The sequence below is a fragment of the Carlito syrichta genome, unplaced genomic scaffold (assembly GCF_000164805.1).
Source record: "Carlito syrichta isolate Samal-C Ts95f unplaced genomic scaffold, Tarsius_syrichta-2.0.1 Scaffold93688, whole genome shotgun sequence".
Taxonomy (NCBI): Eukaryota; Metazoa; Chordata; class Mammalia; order Primates; family Tarsiidae; genus Carlito; species Carlito syrichta.
Window position 1 is genome coordinate 941,798 of NW_007037784.1, and position 26,437 is coordinate 968,234.

Below are 26,437 nucleotides of genomic sequence, written 5' to 3' on the forward strand. Positions count from 1 at the left end.
ATTGAAGTGAGGATTTCAGGAAAGGATGTATAGACCAAGTGCCTGGGAGGTGGCTGCTATATTATTATTGTTTGTTGTTGTTACTTCCGGCATGGCTGTTCCTGCCATGTAATGGGCATATATGGGATTCTTCTGGCAAAGGGCCCAATGAGCCATCAGCCTAATGACAGTCCTAAATGAAGCAAGATTTAACTCCCAGAGTCTACTGAAAAAGGAATCCAAGGGCTTTATGAGAAAAGAGAGGGAAGTGCCAATGGTCCCCTTCAGACTTCATAAGAAAACTCATGGATATGGTTAATGTTCAGAAAATGGAACTCAGAGAGGTATCACTTCCAGGGCTGCACATTGTTAAGTGAGGGGATCCATCAACGTTACAGAATTTCTAGAGGTTAAAGCTCACTTTCCAGGATGCGGTAGACATCTCTAAACCTGGGTGTTTTCCAAGATTCCTTGGTGAGAAATAACACCAGTGGTTTCAAGGCATAGGATTGAAGCTATTTTCCTGTATTTTTCTGTAGTGGGAAAAGGAGGAACCATTTCCTTTCTCTTGTTGCTCTCACTGGGAGTTGGAAGGGCTTCCATTTCAAGGCTAAAGGTTGGCATTTCATTGTTTTGTACTGAGAGAAGAAACCAGCCTGAGGATTTCAAACTTCTAACATGGAGAGGAAAAGGGGAGAGACGGCAGATGGGACAGAAGGCACCCAGCACTTGGTGTCTACATGAAGCCCTAAGGAAACCCAGGGACTCCTCTGCCCATGTGCACATCCCTGTGTCTTTGGGAGGTGACTCAGCCCGAGTCTAATCCTCCAGGTGCTGCCTTGGGGGAACCCAATGGAATCTGGTGCAGCCAAAACCCAAACCACCACCACAAGAAAACTTTTTGGACAGTTGAGAAATTGGAAGCTGGACCAGATAACAGCTATTGAAACAGGGCTTGAAGAGGGAACATAGAGACCAGCAGGGAGAGACGGGGGTGGACAAAGGGTTATCTGGTGCACTAAGATCTCTGGTGCAAAGGGGTGGCAGCTAAGAGCTTCTCACCTTGCCTGGGTTTGAATCCTAGCTGTCCCACTTACCAAGTGTACAATCTTAGATGACTTCTTTCCTCTGTGCCTCAGTTTCTTCATCTGGGTAATGATCACTGTACCCACCTCCTAGGGCTGCTATCAAGATAGGAATTTCATCCTTGTCCTGTCTATAACACTGTGTCAGGGACAGTCAGGGCTTGATCAATTGGAGCTATTACCATCATCTTCCTTATGGCCCCCAGGGGCTCAGCCTGAGAAGTGAGCATCCACGCCCAGGTCCCCAGAGGGCTCTGGTTCTGAAACCCCCTGTTGTCATGCCCTTAACACTGACCCAGGATCAATTTCTTTCCCAGTGGATGGAGTGCTCAGCCTCTGGCTGAGAACATCCCTGCATGGCTCTGCTCCCTGAAGGCTGTGGGCATGATTCTGCTCCCACCTGTCCTTCTGCTACCCAACAGTGGCTTTCATACCCCTTGGGCCTTGATGTAGGTTGGAGGGTTGTCCTCTCCACATCTCATGTTGAAATGTGATCCCTGATACTGGAGGTGGGACCTGGTGGGAGGTGATTTGATCATGGGGGAATCCCTCATGGATGACTTCATGCCAATGAGTGAGTTCTCTCTCTCTGCTAGTTCCCATGAGAACTGATTGTTTAAAAGAGCCTGGAATCTCCTTCCTCTCTCTCTCCGTCTCTCTCCCCCTCCCCCTTCTCCCTGTCCCTCTCTCTCTTCCAGCTTCTGAGGCCTTACCTGAAGCCCAGCAGATACAGGTGCTATGCAGAACTCTGAGCTAAAATAAAATTCTTTCTTTTATAAATAAATTACCCAGCTGCAGGCATTTCTTAATAGCAACACAAAACAGACTAATACAGGTCTCACCAGAAAAACCTAGGGATTTTTTCCAAGAAAAGTGACCACTTCTGACCTGTTGACAAGATCCAAAGGCTGGGCCATAAATGTGCCAACCTGAGATCTCCTCCCTTTCCTAGTTCTTTAGAATTTGGTTGGGGTCATTGTTAGAGTGACCAGGCTTGAGCGGGTTTGCCAACTATTTCCAGAAGTGGAAAAAGATGGTACGACACTCTCCATTGTTCAGAAAACATGAGGAAGAGTTCAGGTCAACTTTTCCAGCATCCTGGTAGTCCAGGATTTTGACCCCTAAGCAATCAGAGTCTTGGAGAAGATTATTGAAGAATCTTCTCAGAGACAAGGTAGGGCGATTTGGCATCAGGCAAAGACAGTGCCAGGCCTCCTAACATCACATCACTGCAGCTCCGAGCCTGTCTTTCCTCCATGGGGCTTCCCGCCCAGTCCTGGGCCTAACAGATCCGACCAACAAAATTAGGCAACAAGGCTTACTTGAGCCAAGCAACCATTTTTATTGTCAGTAAGAAACAGCAATGCTTCAGAGATGATCAGCTAGAAAAGAGACTGGTTGGTTGTATTAAAAAATGTAAAGTACAAAACTGTTAAAATAAAATAAAAAAGAATATTTAAAAGGCTTTTCTCTTCTGTTAAGTTCTGGAACTTAATAAATGAAATAAAAGCACAGCTTCTTATCCCTAAGAAACTGGGCTATAAAGAGCTGTCTCCAGAGTGCACACTGGGAGAAGGCATTCTTGCTGGTCCCTTGGGTCCGAGACCCAAGCGGGGCTTCCTTACCCACTACCCAGTCACCGCCCAGAAGATGCTTGGCTTGTTACCGCTCAAGGTCTAGGGCTCGATTGACCCCTCTGTCTCCTCTAAGTGAGGACAACTGATGGGGACCGTCTTTGATGTCTTGCCCTTGGCTCTCCTCTTCTGGTAACTCCTTCTGGCTCCCCTGGGCAGCCCTGGGCAGCAGCATCTCATAGGTCTGTGGACAGCGAGTCCGGGATCTGCTTGCCTTCTTCAGCCGACTTGCTGGCCAGCTTTTGAGAGACGAGAATAAACAAACCCATTCATGATGGGGTCATTATAAGCACCAAAGTGGGGCTTCCCAGTCCCAATCCCAAGGGCCTGACCCCCGCTCAAAGCCCAGTTAGCGTAAGCTGCCATAACCTTGGCTCTGGCCAGAGGGGCAGTGTGAGGACTAGTCAGAGCAAGCATAGGGTTTGCTGTTTCACGGGTTCCTCATTAGCTGAATGGCCTTGTGCATGTCACCTGCCTAACTGAGCAATAAAATCCTCACTGGGACAGTGGGAGATGATGGATGACATTTGGGAAGGACCCACCAGGGGCCTGGCTCACTGTGTGCCCTCGGCAGACTGGAGATGTTGATGGTGGCACAGTGCCGGTTTCATTTCCTTTCGGGTTCTGGTACCTTCTTGATCTTGTGCAAAGACCAGCAAATAAAAATTGGAGGTGGGACTTAAGAGTCAGGGATTGGAAACTCATTGGTAATTTGTAGGATTTTGCAACTTAAGTTGATAGCAAAGTGCTTCTAAAAATAAAACACTTTCAGCTTCCAAAGACAGCCAGCTCTTGTGCCTTGGGTAGGAGCACCAGGGGCACGTTGGGCGAGGGCTGTTGTAGTTCAGATAGGAACACCAAGGGGCACTTTGGGCAAGGGCTAGATACCTACTAGTTCTGAGGTCCCAGGCCTGCATTGCCCTAGCTGCATCAGCTCTGGACAGAGGAGCCACCAGGGCTCCCAGAGGAGAACTAAACTCTGGGCATGGCTATACAGTGTCCCAGACTTCACATTCCTGTGACCTTGACTTCCTGTTATACCCACACATGCACATGTAGACACACACATGCACACATTTGCACACTCACATGCATTTTCTTCTCTCTTTGCCAGGTTCTCTTCCTTCCTCCTCCCATCATCCTCCCTCCCTTCCACCCATCCGGTCCTCACCATCGTCTTGAAGAACTGATTGACTTTCTTCCGTTTGAGCGTCTTCTTGTCACCGTCTGAGAGGTGGAGGAAGGTCTGGCTGAGGCGGGGGGAGATGTTGGCCTCGTCCAACCCTGGCACGCCGGCTGGTGAGAGGATGAGGGCTGGAAGGAGAGCCAAGTGGGTGTGAGGGTGGTTGAAGGGGTGGTGGTGCCTTGGGAGATAGGCAGGAGCAGCTGGGAAGAGCCTGCACCCTGGGATCACACATCGTGTATGCCAGGCAGGAGGAGACAGGAGGCCTACTTTTACCTTGCCATGCTGGCAGGGTATCAAAGGTATCCTCTGTGAGCAGAGCTTGCCAGCCCTACACACAGGAGTCCAGCCTCCTGACCCCTGGTCCAAGCCTTGTCCAAGGGCACTGAATTCCCCAGGAAATGTCGAGTCTTCAGCCCCAAGGGAAGGAGACAGCATGGGCTTCCTCTTCCTCCACCTCCCAACACCAAACCACTGGGTCTCTCATCTTTACCCAAGGCAGAGGGAAGGGGGGAGAGTGTTTCTGACCCAGGTGTCACCTGGTGGAGGGACAGTGTGCCTAGTGGTTACAGCCCCAGCTTGTAGTCACAGAGACCTGACGAACCAGCTACCTCTCTGGCTGCTGTTTTTGACCCTGGTCACATGGAAGTAAAAGCCCAGACAACCAGGGCATTGTGAGATCTGTAGAGGACATGCAATCAAACTGGCTGGTGCTTGCTCAAAGGCCGCAGCTGTGTGTGGATCATCCTGCCTGTGTGGTACAGCTGGGCAGCAGGAGGGGCATGGTTCCAGGGCAGAGGGTCTAGGTCTGAATTCAGCCTCTGCCTCTTACTACCCAGGGATGGGCAACAGACTGACATTCTCAGTACTTCAGTTTCCTCATCCCTCCAAGGGGGCAAATGACATCATCGCCTTCCTAGGCATGTGTAGTGGTGTAAAGAAATTAATGAGACTGGCGCAGTGGCTCATGCCTATTATCTCAGTACTTTGGGAAACCAAGGCAAGAGGATTGCTTGAGCACATGAGTTTGAGACTAGCCTGGGCAATAGAGCAAGACCTTGTCTCTACAAAAAAATCAAATGATTAGTAGGGTGTGGTGACGTGCACCGGTAGTCTCAGCTACTCAGGAGGCTGAGGTGGTGGGATGATCTAAGCCCAGGACGTTGAGGCTGCAGTGAACGGTGATTGTGCCACTGTACTCCAGCCCAGGCCACAGAGTGAGATCCCAAATAACAAAAAAAGAAAAGAAAAGAAAAATAAATCAATGAAGATATAGCCATTGACACAGGGCCTGGCCCCATTGGCACTCAGTAAACAGTAGGTGTCATCACTGTGATCTACCCACAGGACCCGCAGGGGCAGCCCTGGCCCTGCCCGGCTCCCTTCGAATCTGGGCCTGGGCACAGAGAGCCTGTGCATGGAGCAGCAGGTGCTAAGGATGCACTGTGTGCCAGAAGGCATGGTCTCAGGTGTGTGGTGGCCTCTGTGAGTGCCTAAGGCTCCCCTACATGACTTAGGAAAAGCCAGCTGTGTGCTGCTAACCTCTTCCCTGGACAGTGAGTGGGTGACACAGGGTGGATACAGGTGGCGACTATGCATCAAACACTCTGCAGCTGTCACATGGGGTGGCCAGTTTTGGAAATCCAGAAATAGTCTTCCTGGTCCAAAAAGGAGCCACAGGTCTCAGGGATGCACCAAGAGCAGACTTCTGACCCTTGGGCTGGCTGGAGTAACTGAGAATATAGGCTACCTGGTGTGACACACGGATGCCCAGTGAATCCTGAGAGCCAGAGAAAAGTAGACCTCCCCTGATTCCAGGTGATGTTGGAGTGGCTTCACCCACAGGAAGGGGTGGGTATGGGAAGAGATCGGGCAGTGGGGGTGTATGAGCAGAGCCTCTCACCCCCTGGATGCCTGGCCCTCTTTGCTGTATAGACATGGTCTCCATTTACCCACCAGGCTGGTGGCCCGCCCTACTTCTGTTCCCCCATGCTGGGGGTGGCAGGGTGCATACCTGGGATGGTGGGCATGGACTGGCTGGCAAAACTCATTTGGGAGAGGATAGATGACCTGCGGGGGATGGCCACGTGCTCCGAGAGGTTGGTGTCACTCATGAACTCGTGCTTCCTGGAAAGCTGGATGAATACACACACACATACAGGCTTAACATGAGGCAGATCTGGGCCCCAAAAGGTCAGAGACGAGGGTTTGGTATAGGTTCCACTAACTTGGCTCCAAGTTTATTTATTCAGTTTTATCCCATTCCACACCAGCCTGCCATGTATGGTTGCACAGGTTCTACACTACACAACTCCAGGTGCATGTGGGGCATTCATTCAGACTATCATGTGCATGGTGCCCCTAGAATTCTGAAACACAGATGACTTTCCATCCTTCCCCCACCCCAGGCACGAGTAGCCTCTGAGGCCCACTGGGAAGGTCCTTTGTGGAGGGTCCTTTCTTCACCAGAAGGCATCTCAGCTGGCCCTCCTCCCTCTCCCCGACCTAGGATGCTAGAACAATTTCAACAAACCTCTTTTCCAGGGGAAGCTGAGACTGAACCCAGGTCTGCCAATACCAAGTCTCATTACTAAACAGCAATTCGTCTACAAGACCCAAACTCTCAAGGCTGGGCAGTGAGATTTCACCCCTGCATCATACCTGGACTCCTGGCACCAGGAGGAGCTTGGGAGTCTATGAGGCCAGTGGCCTGAATGGCCCTAGGCTGGAGACAGAAGGCTGCAGGCTGGGGGACCCTAGGCTCTACACCAGGCAGTCTGCCGTCCCCTTCTGTGGGAGAGCAGGTGGCTTGTCCTCTGCCCAGCAAAGCCCTGTGTGAGGGTGGGAAGGACCACGCAGGCGGTGGAGTGTGATGGCCTGGGTTTGAATTCTGGGCACAAGCACACACGTCCCCTCCCTACTTTGTCAGGTGCCATCTCTGCAACACCCCCACACCTCAGAAGCGAGGCTCTAGTGAGCCCAGGCCTTGAGCCTTGGTCATTGGGTTCGGCACGCAACCTCAATGGCTCACCCGCTTCAGGTCCGATTCAGCTGTGGCCTTCTCGTCTGCAAATACCACACTGCTCCTTTTTGTCCTCTTCCTGGATCTCCGCAGCTTGACCTCGGGCAGAGTGCTCCCGGGGGAGATGGGCTCCTCCTGCTCCGCTTTCGGAGTCTTGGGTGCTGCCAATTCCAGGTCGAAGCTGAGGGGCAAGAAGGATAGCAGTAGAAACTGCCATTAGATCTTCAGTGGAACTGCCTTGCAGGGATCCAGGGGGCCACAGGCGCCTGAGCTGTCACTACGGGGTCAGGGGGAGATCAGCTAACCTGGCAAAGGACTCAGAGCCATCCGTTCAATCTGCAAACACTCAGATGAGATGAATAAAGTTCACTTTATTTTATTCATGATAAAATGAAATACAAGCACGTGATGTAAAAAAAGAAACTGGTGGTGAGGAGAGAAAACAGGTTAAAAATATGGCTGCAGATTCAAATCCAGGCACTGCCACTTCTTAGCCGAATGACTCCGGATAAATTGCTCAACTTGCTCCTGCCATCATTTCCTTCTCAATAAAGAGGGGATCTTTGCGGCAACTCCACAGAGAGGCCGTGAGATGAGGTCTGAGGAACCCTTAGCACACTCATGGCACATCGTGGGCACCGGGTCACTTGTGGTGTCTGTTAATGAACAGCTGGGCTGGGCAGAGTAGAGCCCGAGGCTCCAGGAAGGTAGAAAGGGCAAGGAAGGGGGACACTGACAGAGGCATAGGTGAGTGGTGTTGGGGGAGAAGTTCTGTGATGGAGATATCCCGCCTGGTTGGGAGGAGGGAGAATGAACCCCTGTCAGAGGTAAGAACATTCCAGAAGGAGGCAGGTTTGGAGAGGAGCTCCGGATGGCCAACAGAGGTCACTGGGAATAGGATTCTAGGGGCTGCAGGTGAGTCCTGTTGGGTCCCCAAGTAAAGCTGTCTTGCCTCTCTGAGCCTGCGATGACCAGCTAAAAATGGCACTAACCATGAAGCCTCCTGGGATATAGCCATGAGGGTTTATGAGGCTCGAGATGGGGAAGGACTTTGAAACTGAAAGGGGAAGTAGAAGGGAGGCTGCAGGGGAAGAAAGAGAAGAGGGGGATTTCCTGGGGGCTGGAACAGGGAGGTGGGGTGCAGGGGTTGCCTCCCTGGGAGGCAGGGACTGACCTCTCAGAGGTGGTCTTGCTGGGGGTGCTGCAGTCAGAATTCATAGAAGCCAGAGAGATGATGGACATCTGCCGATAGGAGCGCAGCATGGACCGGGGGCGGCCCACCCTTCTGTCGTCGAAGTCGGGCTGGGAGTGGGAGAAGAGGGTTAGTAGCTGTAGCCTGGACAATGCAGCCTCAGCCTTCCTGCTGCCTTCCTCCTCCATGGGGGCAGAATGGAATTGTGGGACTGGGTGGGCCATCAGCACAAAAGCCTCCTGGCTGGCTGAGGTTGGGAGGTTCTTGAAGAATAAAAAATGTGGCTGACCGTTTTTCCTGACTCATGGAAGGTCATCTCTAAATCCTTGGAGTGTTTTCCCATGTGATAGTAGTGGCCTTGTTATTCTTGGTGGCCCCCTGGACTGTACCTGACTAGTGAGATGGATTTGGATGGCCAGAAAGGCCAGCCCTGTGATATGTAATATCAGCTCAGCCTCCAGGGAGGGGGTGGGGCTGGAGATTGACTTCAGTCATGTGGCCAGTGATTAAAAATCTATCATGACTACATAATGAAACCCCAATAAAAACTCTGGACACTCAAGTTCAGGTGAACATCCCTGGTTGGTAACTATACATGAAGGTGCCAGAAAGGGAGGGGAGCATCCTGAAGACATGGAAGTTTCCTATTTGGGACCCTCCCAGACCTCACCCTATATATCTCTTTATCACTTGATATGTATCATAAATGGAGATCATAAGTACAGTGCTTTCTGGAGTTCTGTAGGTCATTCTAGCTAATTGCCAAACCTGGTGGGGCAGTGGGAGCCCCCCTATTTGTTACTAGTTGGGCAGAAGTGTGGGTGGCCTGGGGACCCTGGAGTGTATGGCTGGCATCTGAAGTGGAAGGAGTCTAACAGTGTGCTCTTAACCTGTGAAATGTGACCTAACTCCAGGTAATTAGCATCAGAACTGCACTGCAGGAGCTTCAAGCAGGAAGTACTGAAAGTGACAACCTGTCTCACGAGTAAAACAAAACCAACTCTTGAATCAAAAGAGACCTGAGTTCACCCCTAGGCTTTTCCAGTGACTCGTTTCCTCTCTCTGGGTCTCAGTTTTCCCTCTGTAAAATGGAAAGGCAGGACCAGATGGTTTATAAAGGCCTGTACAGCATTGACATTTTATAATTCTACCTTATAAGGAGGAGGATAAAAAGATGTCCCTGTGAACACCAGGCCGAAGGCCTATTTAGGCCAAGGAACTCAGTGACCAAAGCGCTGGCCTTGTGCCAACATAGCCAGCTATAGATTCTGTCCCATACCCATTTGTTGTGTAGCCTCAGGTAAGTTACTTAATCCTCGAAATCTCAGAAGAGATACAGAGGGTTAAAAATCTTTCCTATCTCCCAGGCTTCCTGTGAGGATTAAATAACCTAGTAGATGTCAAGTGCTTAGATCAGGCCTAGCACCTAGTAGGTGCTTTGTCAATGTTTTCTTTTATATAGTCACACCATATAGTGACTGGTGTTTGCACAGTCCCAGCTGAAACTGGAGTTTACTTAGGGGTGGCTTTTTGGAACCAAGTTTTCAGGAAGGTTTTCCTACATGGGCTCCAGCCACATTGGCCACCAGTCCCTGCCCTTTGGAGGCAGGTTTCTCTGCTGGGTCCCTTTCAACTTTGCTCCCTATTGTCCTTCCCTGGTTCCCCATCCCCACCCCATCTCTCCCTTCCCAGCCACAGGGATCACCGGTACCATCTCTCTGACGCCATACTCCTTCTCCACTTTCACTTTCAGGTTCTTGAAACACTCTTCCATCCGGTCGTGGAAGGGCCGCAGGTTTTCCGACACCCTTTTCTCGTGGATCTTAATTCCAGCTCCCAAGAAGGGGATCTGGAAAGAAAGTGGGAAGCAGTGAGTCAGGGGCCGGCTGGCAGGTCTCATCCTGGGACCTGCTCTTTGAGGCCGCTGAAGTCAAGTTGGCCTGCTACGATTCATCAGGGGCTGCAGGGTCCTCAGAGAACGGCATACAGGGTCCCCAGCCATGAGAAACAGGGAGAGCTGCAGCCTTAGGGCTTGCTCTGGAAGAGGGAGAAAGATCTCCAGTGCCCTTGCCTCATAAGAGGGCTGGACCCTCCCTCCCACATTAGAGGCCACATACTGAGGAAGACTGTCCCCTTATAGAATCTGCTGGGGGCAGAGTAAGAAGACCAGAGGAAAGGATTCTCTGCTATTTTGACTTCAAGCCTTGCCTAAGAGGTTCTTGGCCATACAAAAGTGAATATGTGAATGTCTGAAGCTGGAAGACAGAAGAAGGAAAGAGTTTAGAGGAAGAGGAGGACGGGAATGGCATCAACTCCCAACATGGAGGTCCAATTACACCTTACACAGCAGCTGAAGCAAGATATGGATGGATGTGTCAGTATCATGAAATGGCCCACTGACAGGGAGTTTTCAGAAGTGAAGGAAAAGGAGGGAAGAGAAGGGGATAAGGGAGGACTGACACAAGGACTTATTTGTCCACAAAGGATTCCATGGTCTAAGTGGTAGCTGCACCAAGGGGAGCGGTGGAGCCACAGTGGCCACTGTTAGAAGGAGAAGCTGAGCACGTTAGTAGAGTGGTCTTGGGGATACATAACTAGGTGTGTGAAGGGGGAGACTATGAATTATTTGGGGAAAAAATGCTTATGATGGTGACTCAAAGGTAGTTCTGCCTCTTCTCTTGGAGATCTTCCCGAAATGACAAGGCAAAGAAGAAACAAACCTTCCATGAAACCCAGAGACATGCATAAACCTGCTCCACACCATGTGCAGGTGAACGAACGATAGAGGATGGTCATTGACTCCAGAGTAAAGGAAGGAGGTGGGATAGCAGAGGCCAATCTACCTCTAGGCAGGAATTTAGAAAGGATACAGGGATGGGAGGCACCGGGCACTGAAAAGTTGGACTGAGCTGAGGGCAAGCACAGAAGGGTGGCTTGAAGTTCTGTATCAGGAGCCACTGGATAGCCAGGTGCCCATTACTTCTCCTTGTACGAGTGTTACATTCTCCCACTTCCAGGAAGCAGGAGCTTACCCTACAGAACAGCTAAAACAAGGCGCTCTGGGTTTAGGGGTGCCAGGAGAAACAGCGGATAGGACAAGGAGCCAGAATGGAAATAAGGGGTTGAAGAATAGTCTGCATGTGGACAGTGAGACCTTTACTTCTCAAATGGTCAGCAATGGAGCAGCCGGAATCATCTTCCTGTGCAGCAGTGTGAAGGGTCCGACTCTGAGAAAGTGAGTGGTCCCAGGAAGAAATGGACATTTCAGGATCATTCAGTTGCCACCCAGTGGCCAGGACCCTCTCTCACGTACATGGGTTTTCTTAGCCTCACTCCTAACTATGAAGAGAATGTCAAGGATCACCAGACGTTGGAGGAAATTCTCCAGTGTGAAAGACAGAGACCAGAACCAGCAGATAGGAAAGAAAGGGAGGGAGGGAAGCCAGAAAAGGGAGAAAGGAAGGGGGCAAATAAATTGGGAAGTAATCAAATATGAAGAAGTGCCTAATAAAATAATATTTGTAAACATTTTAATAAATATATAGAAACAGAAAAGTTCCTCCATCCATTAAAAAAGGACAAGAAATTTATATAAAAAATAAATGACAATGGACATACTACACAAAAAAGGTAGTGAGATACAGTCAGAGCTGTAGAGATAAATGTATAGCTTTAGTTTTACATATTGGAAAAGAGAAAAAATTGATTATCTGAGCAGCCATCTCAAGACATTAGTAAAAGAACAGCAAATTAAATCCAAAGAAGCAAAAGGATAGAAATAATAAAGGTAAGACTAGATATGAATAAAAAAGAAAAAACAACCTCGCAACAGAGAGTCAATAAAGTCAAGTTACATGTCCATAAAGTCTAGTCAATGTTATGTCTTTGAAAAGACATAGCATTGATAAACCCCTAAAGGGATTAATCAAGAGAACAAAAGGTACCAGTAACCAATATTAGAATTGAAAAAGAAGTATCACGACAGGAGGTACAAACAGTATAAGAGATCATAAGAAGATATTATCAAAAGGTTTGTATCAATAACTTTTTTAGTTAAAATGGACAGGTTGCTAGACAAACACAATTTAATGAAAAAGGACACAACATAGAAAATCTGAAAATTCTCAAATAAATTGAATACCTACATTAAAACATTCCTGGCTCACAAGGCTTTACTGACAAATTCTAGCAAATATTTAAGAGATAAATAAATGCCCATTATAAACAAACTCTTCTGAAATGTTGAATAGGGAACAATCCCCAACTCATTAATTAGGGCTAAGGTAAATTTGTTAGAAAAACTGACCAAGGATATTACAATAAAGGAGAATTACAGGCTGATATATTTTTTGAGAATAGATGCAAAAATCATAAAGAGTGCATTTGCAAAAAAATTCAGCAATATATAAAGATGACTATACATAATGATCAAGTAGGATTTATTTTCTGCATATAAAATTGGTTTAATATTCCAAAATCGGCCAGGCTCAGTGGTTCAGCCTGTATGTAATCCCGGCACTTTGGGAGGACAAGGCAAATGGATTGTCTGAGCCCATGGGTTCAAGATCAGCCTGGGCAATTTGACAAGACCTTGTCTCTACAATAAATAAAAAATTAGCTGGGCATGGTAGCTTGCACCTGTAGTTCTGGCTACTTGGAAGGCTGAGGCAGAAGGGTTGCCAGAGCCCAGCAGGTCGACGCTGGGGTGGCCGTGAGCATGCCACTGCACTGGGCAACAGAGTGTTACTCTAACTGAAAAAAAAAAAAAAATTCCAAAATTAGTGACTATAATTCACCAGATTAACTAAATAAAGGAGAAAAACTGTATGGGTATCTCAGTAGATGTAGAAAAAGCATGTGACAAAATTAAAAACTCATTCCTAATATGCCAACAAACTAGGCACAGAATGAATCATCTTTAAAACATCACACTCCCTGTGAAATATTGACTTTTTCTGATGCTAGGGACATAGACATATCATCTCTCTCCTATTTTCAATGCAAAATGCAAGAAAAATAACTACATGACAAAAGATTGGAAAAGAAGTAAAACTTTTCACATTAGCAGACAGGTATGATTATACAAAGAATATCTTAAAAATTCTACAAACTATCTGACTTAAGCAAACTTAGTAAGGTTGCTGGATACAAGGTCAACATATTAAAAAATTGTAGCTATATTGACAAACAGGAAATAAAATGTAAAAATAATATCATTTATAATAAAACTAAAAATATCAAATACCTAAGAACAGATTTAATAAAATATATGAAAGGAAATAAAATCTGTGAAAACTACAAAACTTTGCTGAGAGAAATTAATGAACCATATAAATATTCTATGTTCATGTTTGAAAAGACTCAATAATGTTAAGATAGCAATTATCCTTCAAATTAATCTAATACCAAATATATTCTTAGTACAAATATCAATGTGTTTGGGGGGAGTGTATAAAAATTGACAAGCTGATTAAAAAATTTATATGGAAATACATATAAATAAGTGCATATACTTAGAAGAGTCAAGATGTACTGAGTGTGGTAGCTCACACCTGCAATCCCAGCACTTTTGAAAGCTGAGGTGGGAAGATCACGTGAGGCCAGGAGTTTGAGACTAGCCTGTGTGACATAATAAGACCCATCTCCACAAAAAATGTTAAAAAAATTAGCTAGGTGTGATGGCATGCACCTGTAGTCCCAGCTACTCAGGAGGCTGAGAAGCAAGGCTTGCTTGAGCCCAGGAGGTCATGCCACTGCACTCCAGCTTGGGTGATAAAGACCCTGTCTTTAAAACAACAACAAAAACAACATAACACAACAATAATTTGGAGTACTCTGATGTCTGGATCTCAAGACTTCAGACAGTGGTACTGGTGATAACATGGACAAAGAGATCAATGGAACAGAATAGTAAGTTCAGAAGTAGACCAATACATGTATGATCATTTTTTGATCAAAATGGGGGGAAATTATAGTCTTTTCAACAAATGGTGCTGAAGCAATTAGAAATCTGTGTGCGAAAGTAATCTGCCTTTTCTTTACATCATTCAAAATGTATCATACATCTAAATAAATAAGATAAAACAATAAACATATGAGAATATTTTCATGAACTTGAGATAGTTGGAGATTTCTTAAGGGGACACAAAAGCATTAATCAAAAAACAATAAATTGAACCTAATACAAATTACAGGCTTCTGTTCATCAATACATATTTAAGAAAGCATACAGACAAGCCACAGACTGACAAAAGATATTTGCAATACACATATTTGCAAACAATTCATATATGGAATATAAATAAACTTAATAGTAAACAGATTAATTAATAAAATAAGTAAAATATTTGAACAAGTATTTCACAAAAGGGTTATCCAATTTGCAATAAGCGTATGAAAAGTAGTTCAACACCATGGTTCATACAGGAAATGCAAATTAAAACTAAACTGAAATACTATTATACAACCAACAGAGGGACTAAAATTTAAAAAGACTCATAGTAGCCAGTTTCAGTGAGAATGTGGATCCACTGATTCTTAGAAGTTGTTGGTAGGCGTGACAATTTGTTCAACCACTTTGGAAAACTGCTTCTTGTATCCAGTTAAGGTAAGTGTGTGTGACCCAGCAATTCTGCTCCTGGATGTAGACTGAGGGAGCTGAATGCTTATGTCCACCAGAAGACGCGAGCAAGAGGATTCATAGTAACTTCACTCATTTTGCAAAGCCTAAAAACAACCCGGATATCCACCAACAGGAGAATGGATAAATACGTTGGCATATGATTGGTATACTGCATATTATTTGAGGTGGGACCCCCAAAACCAGAATTATCTTTTGGAGGACAGGTCCCCAAAATAGGTATGCATTCTGAGAACCCGTTGGCATCAGTGTACCAGCCAGCATTGTTGTGAGAGGCTGCGTTCAGCTTTAGTGAATCTTTTTTGGGGTAACTTTTCAACATGTTTGCCCATTTCATGATGAATGACTTATGAGCACATCTGCTCACCTCACTGAGTGTTCAATAGTTTTTGACCCCAAATGGCAGACCCCCATGCCCTATCCTCCCTATTCACCCACTCGCATCCCAAGTGTCCTTTTTTTGTTTCCCCAAAAGAAAAAAATCCTCAAAGAGAAACATTTCATCCATGTGGAAGAGGTGAAACAAAAAACAGCAGAAGCACTAAAAGGCATCGAAATCGATAAATTCAAAAACTGCTTTGAGCAGTGGGAAAAATGTCTCAATAGGTATATTGCATCAAATGGAGAGTACTTTGAAGATGACTGAAGTTTAAACATGTAAGAAGAAATATGCAGTTTTTTAATAAATAAATTCCAGTTTTTGGGGGGCCACCCTAACACAAGAGACAACAGTCATAAGCAAAAAAAGTCAAACCTCTGATATATGCAACAACCTGGAGAAATCTAAAGGTATGAAGCACAAGAAGCCAGATATATACTAGTATGACTGTATAATACATTTCATGAGAAGTTCAAAAACAAGCAAAACTAGCCTATAGTGATGGAAATTTGACAACATCTACTAAAGCTGACTATCTTCACATGCTGTGACCAAGCAATTCTATGCCTAGGTGGATACCTAACAGAAACCATGCATATGTGTGCCAAAAAGACCCATGCAAGGATGTTCATACAGCATTATTTATAATAGCCCCAAACTGAAATCAACCCAAGTCTCCATTGTTAGAAAAATAATAAATACATTTTGGTATACTTATACAAGGCAGCAATGAAAATGAATGAATGACTGATAGTGAAACACAACAAAATGAACACATTTCATAAATATAACACTAAGCAAAGGAGGCTTGACACAAAAGAATACACACTGTGTGATTCTGTTCACATATACATTGAAAATATAAGCAAAAGGAAATTAAAGTTTTTAAGAATAAACGCTTGGGTGGTAAACTAGCAGTATGCAATATTTTTGGCCTCGGGGACCAGTTTTGTGGAAGACAATTTTTCCACAGGTTGTGAGGTAGAGGGTGGTGCAGAGGGGAGATCATTAGATTCTCATGAGGGACGTACAGCCTAGACCCCTCGCATGCACAGTTCACAATAGAGTTCACTCTCCTATGAGAATCTAATGTCGCTGTCCACTTGCCAGCTACTCACTTCCTGCTTTTTGGCTCAGTTCCTAACAGGCCACAGACCAGTACTGGTCCACAGTCCGGGGGTTGGACACCCCTGTGGTAAACTATTTTTAAAAGGCAAGGAAATTACTTTAATGGCAGGATAGTGGTCACTCTTGGGGAAGGTGGTAATAAATACAGGAGGCATAAAGTAGGCTTAGAGGTGCCAGTAGAATTCCTTTTCTTCATCTGGGTGGTAGTCACATGGGTATGTGATTTGTAATAAATCAATGAGCTGTATATTTTTATGTGTACTTTTCTGTATGTAATATTTCACAACAAAATGTTCAAAAGAATAAATACAGTGTAGACATCTTTTCATGTCAATAAATATAGAGAAAGTCTTCACAAAGAAAAAAATATAAGAAGCTATCGATCTTGAAATCTGTGAAATGTTGAATAACTTTGAAAGCTTCAGCATTTGTTGGGTTGCTAGAATTGCGAGTAGATTCAAAATTTAAGGTTCTCATGTTTTGAGAAAATTCAAAGTGCATCTGACTTTGCAAAATCAAGATCTAATTTAGAATTAAGCTCCAAGTGGGCAGGGAACAAGTCCATTTTGTATATTACTATCTCTGTTGCCTGGCACTGTGCCTAGGACATAGTAGAGGCTCAATAATTATAGGTTGCAAGAATGAATGAGATAGAATAGATGAGGAAGAGCTAAGCCACTGTGTGTAATTATGTAAAAAGTATGCCTTCCCCATAAGCAGACCTGCATCTTTTGAGTGCAGGCGTCCATCACCCTGGGTGGAAGGAACATGGTCCAGGAAAATCTTAGGGGGTTAAGTTGGTTTCTGTAACATGGTGGCCTCCAGGGCAGTGGGCTATGCCAAGAAGATGACCATTAGGGGGCGCTGTCGGAAGGCGCCTAGCTAATGGCTGGTGGAAGTCCTAATATGTAACACTGCACATGCTTTCAGTCTCTCTTCTTTGTTGGGAGTCCCTGGTATTAGCTGTGCTGTGAAGCTGAGGCCCATTCGTTGGATGTGGTTGGACACAGCACAGAGAAGCTGTTTCTGGATAAGAAGAGGTCGTCAATGGAGAGGATCAGATTGAGAGTGACACCCAACAATTAAGTGAATTTGTATAACATGTTAACCTTCCCTGGGGCACCCCAGAAATAACCAAGGATGGGAGCCAATTAAAGCCTGGCCTTCCTGCTTCCCAAATTGGAGATGGTGAAGGAGAATATCATTACTTGAATATCATAGGGCACAGTGACCCCCAAAAGCTGGGGACCTTGGGAATATTTGGGTTTCACAGGTGGCATAAGGTAAAAAGGGAGACAAAATTTCAGACAGATACACACAATGCATTCGCGAAAAGTGCATCTTGTGCAGTGCTTGGTGTTTCATTTTTAAAGGCCCACTTTGCATAAATTGGCAGAGGCAGAGAAGGACCTGAATTAGGAATCCTTATTTTAAGAAAAGAGGCTGCACCCAATCCTTCTCATTCCCTGATTTCCCTAGAGTAACAAAACGCCCTACTACAAAAGCTTGCTTTTCTTTGCACAGTGACTGGCAAGAAGAGAGGGAGGGACAGCAGGCAGCTGCAAGCTGCTGCTCCCTGCCCCTGAGCCTACTGCTTGCCTCCCGCCAGCTTTGCCCTCTGGAGCCCACCGCTGTCTTCTGCTGGGTGGCCTGCTGAGAGCCCAGAGCTGACGATGTGTGAGGAGAGGGTTGCCCAGACCTGGAGGAGAAGCCTGGCCCTATGGGAGAAGGGATCTAGCATACTGCTTCTTCTGCAGGGACAGGAAAAGAGAGAAAGAGAGAAGAGGATCACTTCTTGGTCTTTTGGCTAAGAACAAGTGAAAGAGAGAAGAGGAAGACAAGCCGAGAGAAGAGTAAGACGTGAGGGCGTAGAGGGCAGAGTGGGGCAAAAGACAGAAAGGACAGGGATAGAAGCGAAGGCTTCTAAGGGCAGGGGGGAGACAGAGACAGATGCCAAGAAAGAGAGAAAAGAGGGAAGAAAGAGTCCAAAGGAAGGAAAGAGGTGCAAAGAGAGACAGATGAGTGACCAGGCCGTGCGAGCAGGGTGGTGGGAAGGGCCATGCCTACTGAGTCCAGCTTATATGAGATGCAGGAAGGCAGACCCTTGGACCCACAACCAATGAAAGGCCAATGAAATTATTCTCACAACCTGATACCCATCTAAGCATTATCTGCAACAAACTGGGTCAGCCCTAGAAGGAGGAGGGGTGGAGGTGGAGGCCCAAGTCTCTATGATCTAATTGGCCAGTGCTGGGTATGTGTGGGGGAGGGGGCTGATAATCATCTCTGGCCACTGCAGAAAGCCACCTCCTGCTTTCAACATCAAATAACACAATCTTAGCAACATCCAGCACAGCACTACTGCCCAGCACCATGCAACCCCCAAAAGTGGAGTGACCCCAATCCCTGAGCAAGGGTGAGCCCGTTCAGGTGTGACAGAGAGTCAGAAAAGGGGCCAGAAAGCAAAGGCCAGGAGGTCATGTGAAATTAGGCTGCACCAGCCAGAGCCCAGAGCGGGGTGGCGAGCCATGGAGAGGGCGAGGAGGAAGGCCGGGTGCTCCCTGGTCCAGCCTGCTTTACCTGCCATGCAATCAGATCCTTGAGGTGGCTCAGCTTATCCTGGTCCTCAGGGTGGTCCCTGATGTACTCTTCAGTGAAGAAGGCCTAGGGAGGACAGAGATGTGGGGTTTCCTGTTCATTTGGGGTTTCCTGGGGATTCATTTTCTTTGGCATCAGGAGAAGATTCCATTTGAGAAGGGCAGGGATGCACTCACAGGCATTTGGATGAAACAACAGTAAGAGAACTGTAGAAACTGACGTTATCTCTGCCTGGAGGCTCAGATGAGCACCCACTGGCAATGGGCTACAAACTCCAGGGAAGTAGTTCTCAAAGTGGGGTCCCTGGACCAGCAGTATCATCACCTGGGAACTTGTTAGAGATGCAAATTCTCTGGCCGCAGCCCAGACTAGAAACTTCAGGGGGGGACCCATGTATCAAGAAGCCCTGCAGAGGATTCTGATGCACCGCCAAGTTTGATGACACTGTTCTGAGGAAAAACTCAGAATGGAATCTCACCTTGTGCGTGCTAGGCTTACCTCGTGGCCAGGCTCATTGTAAGTGACCCTGGCAGCTCCCTAGCCCTTTCTGGGTCTTGTGTCCCTAGTGTGCACACACATTTATACTGATATCAAGACCAAGCAAAGGGCTACCAGTGATGACTATATGGGGTGTCTGAGGGTCGCTGGAAGTACTGATTTGCTGATTGGAATTTCTATCCCTGAATTATACTACTGTGCTGTATTCTTAGTTTTACACCGATAGAAAACATAAGAACAATAATAGGGAAATCATCATGAGACTTATTAGCATGAAGGGTCCATTTTTCCTTCGGTGTCTGCCAGGTGAAAATCAAGGAAGAACTTTCTATTCTACTTCAATGCCAAGAAAACCTATGTCTCCCTACTGAGAAATTGGCATTCCTCCCTCACTCCCCACCAGCAGATAATGCGACTCATATAACTGATGCTATTTCCCTTTTTGCTGTGGACACCAGGAAGCACAAAAATGAAATCTGTGGCTCAAATGTGTGGGGCTTTCTGGAGGGATCTTATGACCTAGATATCTAGGCTATAGCTCTGTCTTGGAGTTGCTCTCCTAATCTTTCTGTCTTTCCAAAAATCCTAAGTTTCATCTTTTTTCCCCATGTGTATATAATTTCAGATCCTCTGTGGAAGAGGTGGGTTTATAAAAGTGGCATGTACTTTGATTTTTGGCTACTGTGCTTTTATGATCTGGCTCACAATCATCCTAGAGCTTTTCCTTCATAGAGCCACATGGATCTGTCCCCTAGGATAAGGGACTCATGACTCCGCCCCTTCCTGTCCCAACACAGAGTGCAATGATGAGAGCAGGAAGGAGATGGGATTCCAGCTAAGACATGAGGCTGTAGAAACTCTGGGAGCTACATGAGGTCCAATCACACTGAGTGTCGCTCTGGGGCTCAAGGGCAGTCACGGTAAGGTGAGTGACCTGCGGCTACATCTGCTTCTCTCCTCCTTTCCTCCCACCACTGCTCTGTCCCCCACCAGGGCCTGATGCACAGAAACCCGCACCTTCTCATACTTGGCGAAGCCTCCCATAACAGCAGGGTCTACAATTCCGTTGAGGAGCATGGACAGTGGGTTGATGGGGAGGTTCTCGTCACTCTGATACTGGTTTATCATCATCAGGATCTTCTCGTTGGCCGTGGACATGGTTTCGATGGCATTCTCCAAAGGACTCATCGTGGTCTGTTGAATATGAGATCATCAAGGAAAAAGGGTCTTAGTAGGATGCTTTAAAAACAGATACAGAAAGCTCCCTGCATATGAACAAGTTCCATTTCAGGGGCGCGTTTGTAAGTCCAATTTGAGTCCAACAAAGTTAACCTAGGTACCCAACTAACACAATCGGCTATATAATACTGTATGTATTTAACAGGCTATACTGATACCTGGTAGAGAGAAATAATACATAAAAAACACAGGTGTGCATGAAATTCATAACTTAAAGGTTTATATGTAGGGGACTTACTATATCATTATTTGTATTGACTTCACATGGGATGAGAATTCAAACGAGGCAATGCTCCCTGAGGGACTGTAGCAGGATCTTGTAATTAGTGAGCTCTGCTGCTGTTTGGAGACAGACAGGCTGACTTTCTGCTTAGTGAGAAAGGGATTTCTCTGGGGAGATAGAGGCAGAAGTGTCAGGCACTTGGTGGTGTTTCAGAGACTGAGTGTACCCCAGAGAAGGTTTTCTATTCTTATTTCCTGGGTGAAACATGAAACTTTGATTTTTGGCTCCTGTGCTTTTATGATCAATGCAACCCTTTGGGTATTGGTTAAGCAGCTATTATGTGTAAGCTACTAGCCAGAAAGATCAGAGCAGCTTGCCATCTGTGCACCCAGGCTGGCACATAGTAAGTCCTAAGGCTGGTTACTGTTGGAGTGTGTTGCTGTTCCAAGGTAGAATCAGTTTATTTTGGAAGATAAAACTAAACTCCTCTCCAGGTCCTCTTAGAAGGCAATGTAAATGGAGTCCCATCAGATGAGAACTGGCAAAGCAATGCAATTTGCTAAAGCATGAACTCTAGAGTGAAAAACCAAACTAGAGGTCGGCAAAGTTTTCTGTAAATGAGTTAGATAGTAAATATTTTAGGATTTGCAGGCCAGGAGGACTCTGTTGCAACTACTCAACTCTGTTATTATAGGGCAAAAGCACAGGCACTATGTAAATGAATGAGAATGGTTGTTCCAATAAAATTATTTACAAAGATAAGTGGCAGGTGGGATTTGGCCCACAGGCCATGGTCTGCTGACTCTGTACTAGACTAAAATAATTAGACTGAGTGGAAATCTTTTTAAATTTGTTAAGAATTGTTTTTTGGTCTAATGTATGATCTATCTTGGAAAATGTTTCATATGTACTTAAGAAGAATGTGTATTCTGTCACTCTTGAGTGGAATGTTGTGTGTATGTCTGTCAGTTTCATTTGCTCTAAAGTGTAGTTCAAATCCAATGTTTCCTTATTGATTTTCTTGCTGAATGACCAGTCCAGTATTGAAAAGTAGGGCAGTGAAATCCCTATGATTATTGTGTTACAGTCTATGTCTTCCTTCATCTGAATGTTTGGTCTTAATGTTTGCTTTACACACTTAGGAGCTCGAATATTTACAATTATTATCTTCTGGATGAACTGAACCCCTTACCACCATATAATTACCTTCTCTGTCATTTTTATAGTTTTTGAACTGAAGTCTATTTTTTTCCCTGGGGAAAAAACAAACAAACAAAAACCAAAACACAGCTACTCTTGCTCTCTTTTTGTTTGTATTTGCATGGAATATCTCTTGCATCCCTTCACTTTCAATCTATGAGTGTCCTTTAAGGTAAGGCATAGAGTTGAGTCTTGCGCTTGTATCCACTCACCCACTCTATGCCTTTTGATCAAATAATTTAATCCATTTACATTCAAAGTAGTTACTGATAGCTAAGGGTTTACTAGTGTCATTTTGTTCGTTGTTTTCTGGTTGTTTTGTAGATCCTTTGTTCCCTTCTTCCTTTGTGGTTTGATGGCTTTTTCTGTAGGGGTATACTTTGAGTCTTTCCTTTTTAACTTTTATCTATTATTGGATTTTGCTTTGTGGCTACACTGAGGCTTATATAGAACATCTTACATTTATAACTGATTATTTTAAGCTGATACCAACTTAATTTTGATCACATACACAAACTGCACTTTTACTCCCCCTGTTTTATGTTTTTGATGTCACAATTTACATTTAAAAAATAATTTGTAACCTTAATAATTAGAACTTTAGTTTTTTTTCTGGTTTTGCCTTTTAACTTTTATACTAGAGATAGAATTGATTTACCCACCACCATTACAGTATACGAGTGCTTGGGATTTGACAATATACTTATTTTTACCACTAAATTTTATATTTGCTTTTATTTTACTAATTAGCATCCTCTTTCTCAGCTTGAAGAACTACTTCTAGCTTTTCTTGTAAGGTAGGTCTAGTGATGATAAACTCTCTCAGCTTTTGTTTGTCTGAGGAAGTCTTGATCAACACTGCATTTTTGAAAGGCAGGTTTTCTGGGTATAATATTCTTGGTTGGCTTTTTTTTTTCAGAATTTTGAAAATATCATAGCATTTTCTTCTGGCCCACAAGATTTCTGGTGAAAAACCCACTGGTGATCTTATGGAGGTTCCCTTGTACATAACAACTTGCTTTCCCTTGCTCCTTTCAAAACTCTCTTTGTCTTTAACTAATGACAATTTAATTATGGCATGTTTTAGTGAGGGTTTCTTTGGATTAATCTTATTTTTTGTCCTTAGAGTTTCCTGCATCTAGATTTCTATGTTCTTTCCCGGTCTTAGAATGTTTTCTGCCATTATTTCCTTGAATATGCTTTCTGTCCCTTTCTTGCTCCCTTCTCCTTCTGGGACACTAACAATGTGTATGTTGTTATGCTTCATGGTGTTCCATAAATCTCTTATACTATCCTCACTGTTTTTCATTCTTCTATGTTTTTGCTCCTCAGATTGTATGCTTTCCAGTGACCTTTTGTCAAGTTCACTAATCCTTTCTTCTGCTTGATCTAGTCTGCTGTTGAACCTCTCTATTAAATTTTTCAGTTCAGTTATAATATTGTTAAGCACTATGATTTCTGTTTGGTACTTCTTATATTTTCTTTCTCTTTGTTGCCATTCTTAGTGTGTTCTCACACTGCTCTTCTGACCTTGGTAAGCATCTTTATGACCATTATTTTTAATTCCCTGTTGGATAAATTACATATCTCCACTCTACTTTTGTCCATTTCTGGAGATTTATCTTGTTCTTTTATTTTGAATATATTCCTCAATTTCTTCACTTTCCTTGACTCTCTGTTGGTTTATGTGCATTAGATAAGGCAACTACCTCTTCTAATCTTGTCAGGCTGGCCTTGTGTAGAAGAAGGATCTGACTAATCCATCCAGCTCAAGATTTGAATGTGCCTCTCAAATCTTGAGGCTTGTCCAGACTGCTGTCTCTGCTTTTGGTGGCCCTTGGAGCTTAGGATGTGCCACATTTTGTCAGTATTCTGAGACTTGAAAGACAGACTCTCTAGATGTAGTCAGAAAGGTTGAGATATTGGATATGTGTTCCAGCTCTTTCTATCCTCATGATGATACTGAGCATGGGTGTTTATTTCCCACTCTGTCTGCACTAAGCTGGGGAGAGGATCTGTGGCAAATTCCTGTACTCAGGTTCAGGTGCACCCTTTGACTCTGGGGAAGAAACTGGGCCTATTGTATAGCCACCTCTTTTTTTTTTCTGTGGTCTGGGGCCACTCTAGAAGGCAACACTCAATTGACTCCCAGAACGGAAGGCAATACTCAATTAACTCCCAGAGCTAGGACATTAAGAAGACAGTCCTTTGGGTGGAAACTTAGAAGTTGTGGCACATGATGTATGGCCAAACTCCTTATGGGAAGAATGGGGTAGACTTGGTTTTATCACTGGGGCAGGCCAGACAAATAGCTTGTGAAGTGTCAAGCTTTGGCTGTGGCTGCAGGAGGACTATTGCTTGTTTGCTCCATTAACTCTCCGGTGCAAGTTTGTTAGAAGCCAGGTCATCAAGTAGCTACTGGAAGAGTGTGTCTCTTCTGGAAAGAAATGTAGCTGCATATACCTGTCCCTTTTCTACAGTGCTCCACGGGGGATATAGACCCTGAAAGTGTTTGTGCACCCATTTAAACTACCTCTTTGTTCTGTGATCTGGGAAGATTCACATATGCTTACACCCTCCTGCTCCCACAGCTAAGAGGTTTGGGATGGAGTCCTTCTGGAGGTAGCTATAAAAACTGTGGTACTCAATGTATGGCATAAATTTCTCCTAGGGAGAAACAGGGGGCTGACATTCTTAAACCCTTTCTCCCAGGGAATTAAGTCCTGGAAGTGCTTGTTTGCCCATAGAAACCTGTTTTTGTTCCCTGTGGTCCAGAGAGACCTGCATATGCCAGCCACTTTTGCTCACAGAGCTAGGAGGTTTAGGATGCAGTCCCTTGGGTAGAAACTAAAAGTTGGAGCAATGTGTGAACAAACTCCTTCCAGGAGGAATTAACAGATTTGTAGTTATTGCTAGGGTAAGCTGGGAGACAAGGTTTTAAAAGTGACAGTCTGATTCTCAGGTGCCAGTGAATGAATATTTGTCTGCCCCTTAACTCCCCAGTGCAAGTTACTTAGAAGCCAAGTCACCGAGTAGCCACTGGAAGAGTGTGTCATAAATCCCTTCTGGGAATAAACAGGAAGCTTAACTTTTTTTTTTTTAGTTGGAGTTTCACTCTGTTGCCTAGGCTGGAGAACAGTGGCATGCTCACGGCTGCTGCAGCCTCAATCTGCTGGGCTCAGGTGATCCTTCTGCCTCAGCCTTCCAAGAAGCAGGAACTACAGGGGTGCACTACTATGCCAGGCTAATTTTAAAAAAAAATTTATTGTAGAAATGAGGTCTCGCCAAGTTGCCCAAGCTGGTCTCAAACCACTGGGCTCAGGCAATCCTCTTGCCTTTGCCTCCCAAAGCGCTGGGATTACAGGCTTGAGTCACCAAGCCCGGCTGAGCTTCATTTTTTAAAGTCCCTTTACCACACTGCTCCTGGAGAACAGAGCCCCTGAAAGTGCTTGTACACCCTTAAACCTATTGCTTTTCTCCTGTGGTCTATAGAGACTTGTATGTGTCTAATCCTGTGTACTCCCAGAGTCAGTGAATTAAGAGCCAACCTGTGGGAACCATGAAATTAGGCCCAAACCCTCCACTCCACAGGGACAAGCCAAGTGTTGGGGATTACTTTCCTGATTGTATGGTGCAGTGCCCGGTGCGTGGTCCATACCCAGGTGTGCCTTCTCTTTTCCTATCAGTTCAGTGTGGGTGCTTCCTCAATTGCCTGGTGAGTAGGAGTCTCTCAACTGGTCTCTATCTCTCAGAAGGAATCGATCCATGAATAGAGGGTCTATTTGATGCATAAATAAGAGAGGAAGGAGAGACAGGAGCTTCTTATTCTTCCATGTTTTGACCATCTTCTTCTTGGTCATCTCTTAAAACCATTTCCTTAAGTTTCTGTGAAATTGCAGTCTTTTCATCCTTTCCCCTATGTCTGGATGTTTTTGAAGACGGCTGCTCTCTGCAGTGAGAAGGTTCTGGAAGTAGACATACTTTCTCTCTCTTTCTGTCATTGTCAGTCTCTGTCACACACGCACACACACACATTTGCACATACACAACATGAATGCAGGCACACACTCAGCACACACACCCCTTTTCACATACACACATACACACAAAACTGTTGGGGAATGGTGCTTGACCTGGTAGGGGCTGCAGTCCATAGTCCCTCAAACTGAAACCCACAGTCTAGTATCTGACAAGTGCACAGAACAACCCTGTAGGGGCTTTAAAAGGGCCAAGGTCTAGACTGAATTGTAAGGAACGTCTATCATCAACACCTGGACAGACCCATGCACCATACCTGGATTTCCACAATAGTCTGGCATATCTGACAGACTCAGGCTTTAAGGTAAGCCATTAAAAATGGAAAGAGCAATTGATTGGCTTTCCTGCTCGTTTTTGAAACTATTTTTGGTTCTGAAATCTTTATCCCTATTACAACCA

At 45.1% G+C, this 26,437-nt stretch overlaps 1 protein-coding gene across 1 annotated transcript in view; it reads right to left on the reverse strand.

Moving 5' to 3' along the window:
• Positions 1–2,388: 2,388 nt before the first annotated feature.
• DOCK2 (dedicator of cytokinesis 2) overlaps positions 2,389–26,437 on the reverse strand; it is a 105,451-nt gene continuing 81,402 nt past the window's right edge. The window contains exons 18-25 of the mRNA XM_008061153.1: positions 20,356–20,532; positions 18,823–18,906; positions 9,807–9,944; positions 8,078–8,205; positions 6,913–7,084; positions 5,896–6,016; positions 3,870–4,012; positions 2,389–2,937 (exon numbers count right to left, since the gene is read on the reverse strand). Coding sequence (XP_008059344.1) covers positions 2,875–2,937; positions 3,870–4,012; positions 5,896–6,016; positions 6,913–7,084; positions 8,078–8,205; positions 9,807–9,944; positions 18,823–18,906; positions 20,356–20,532 — 1,026 coding nt within the window. The 3' untranslated portion in view covers positions 2,389–2,874. The remainder of the gene's footprint in view (positions 2,938–3,869; positions 4,013–5,895; positions 6,017–6,912; positions 7,085–8,077; positions 8,206–9,806; positions 9,945–18,822; positions 18,907–20,355; positions 20,533–26,437) is intronic.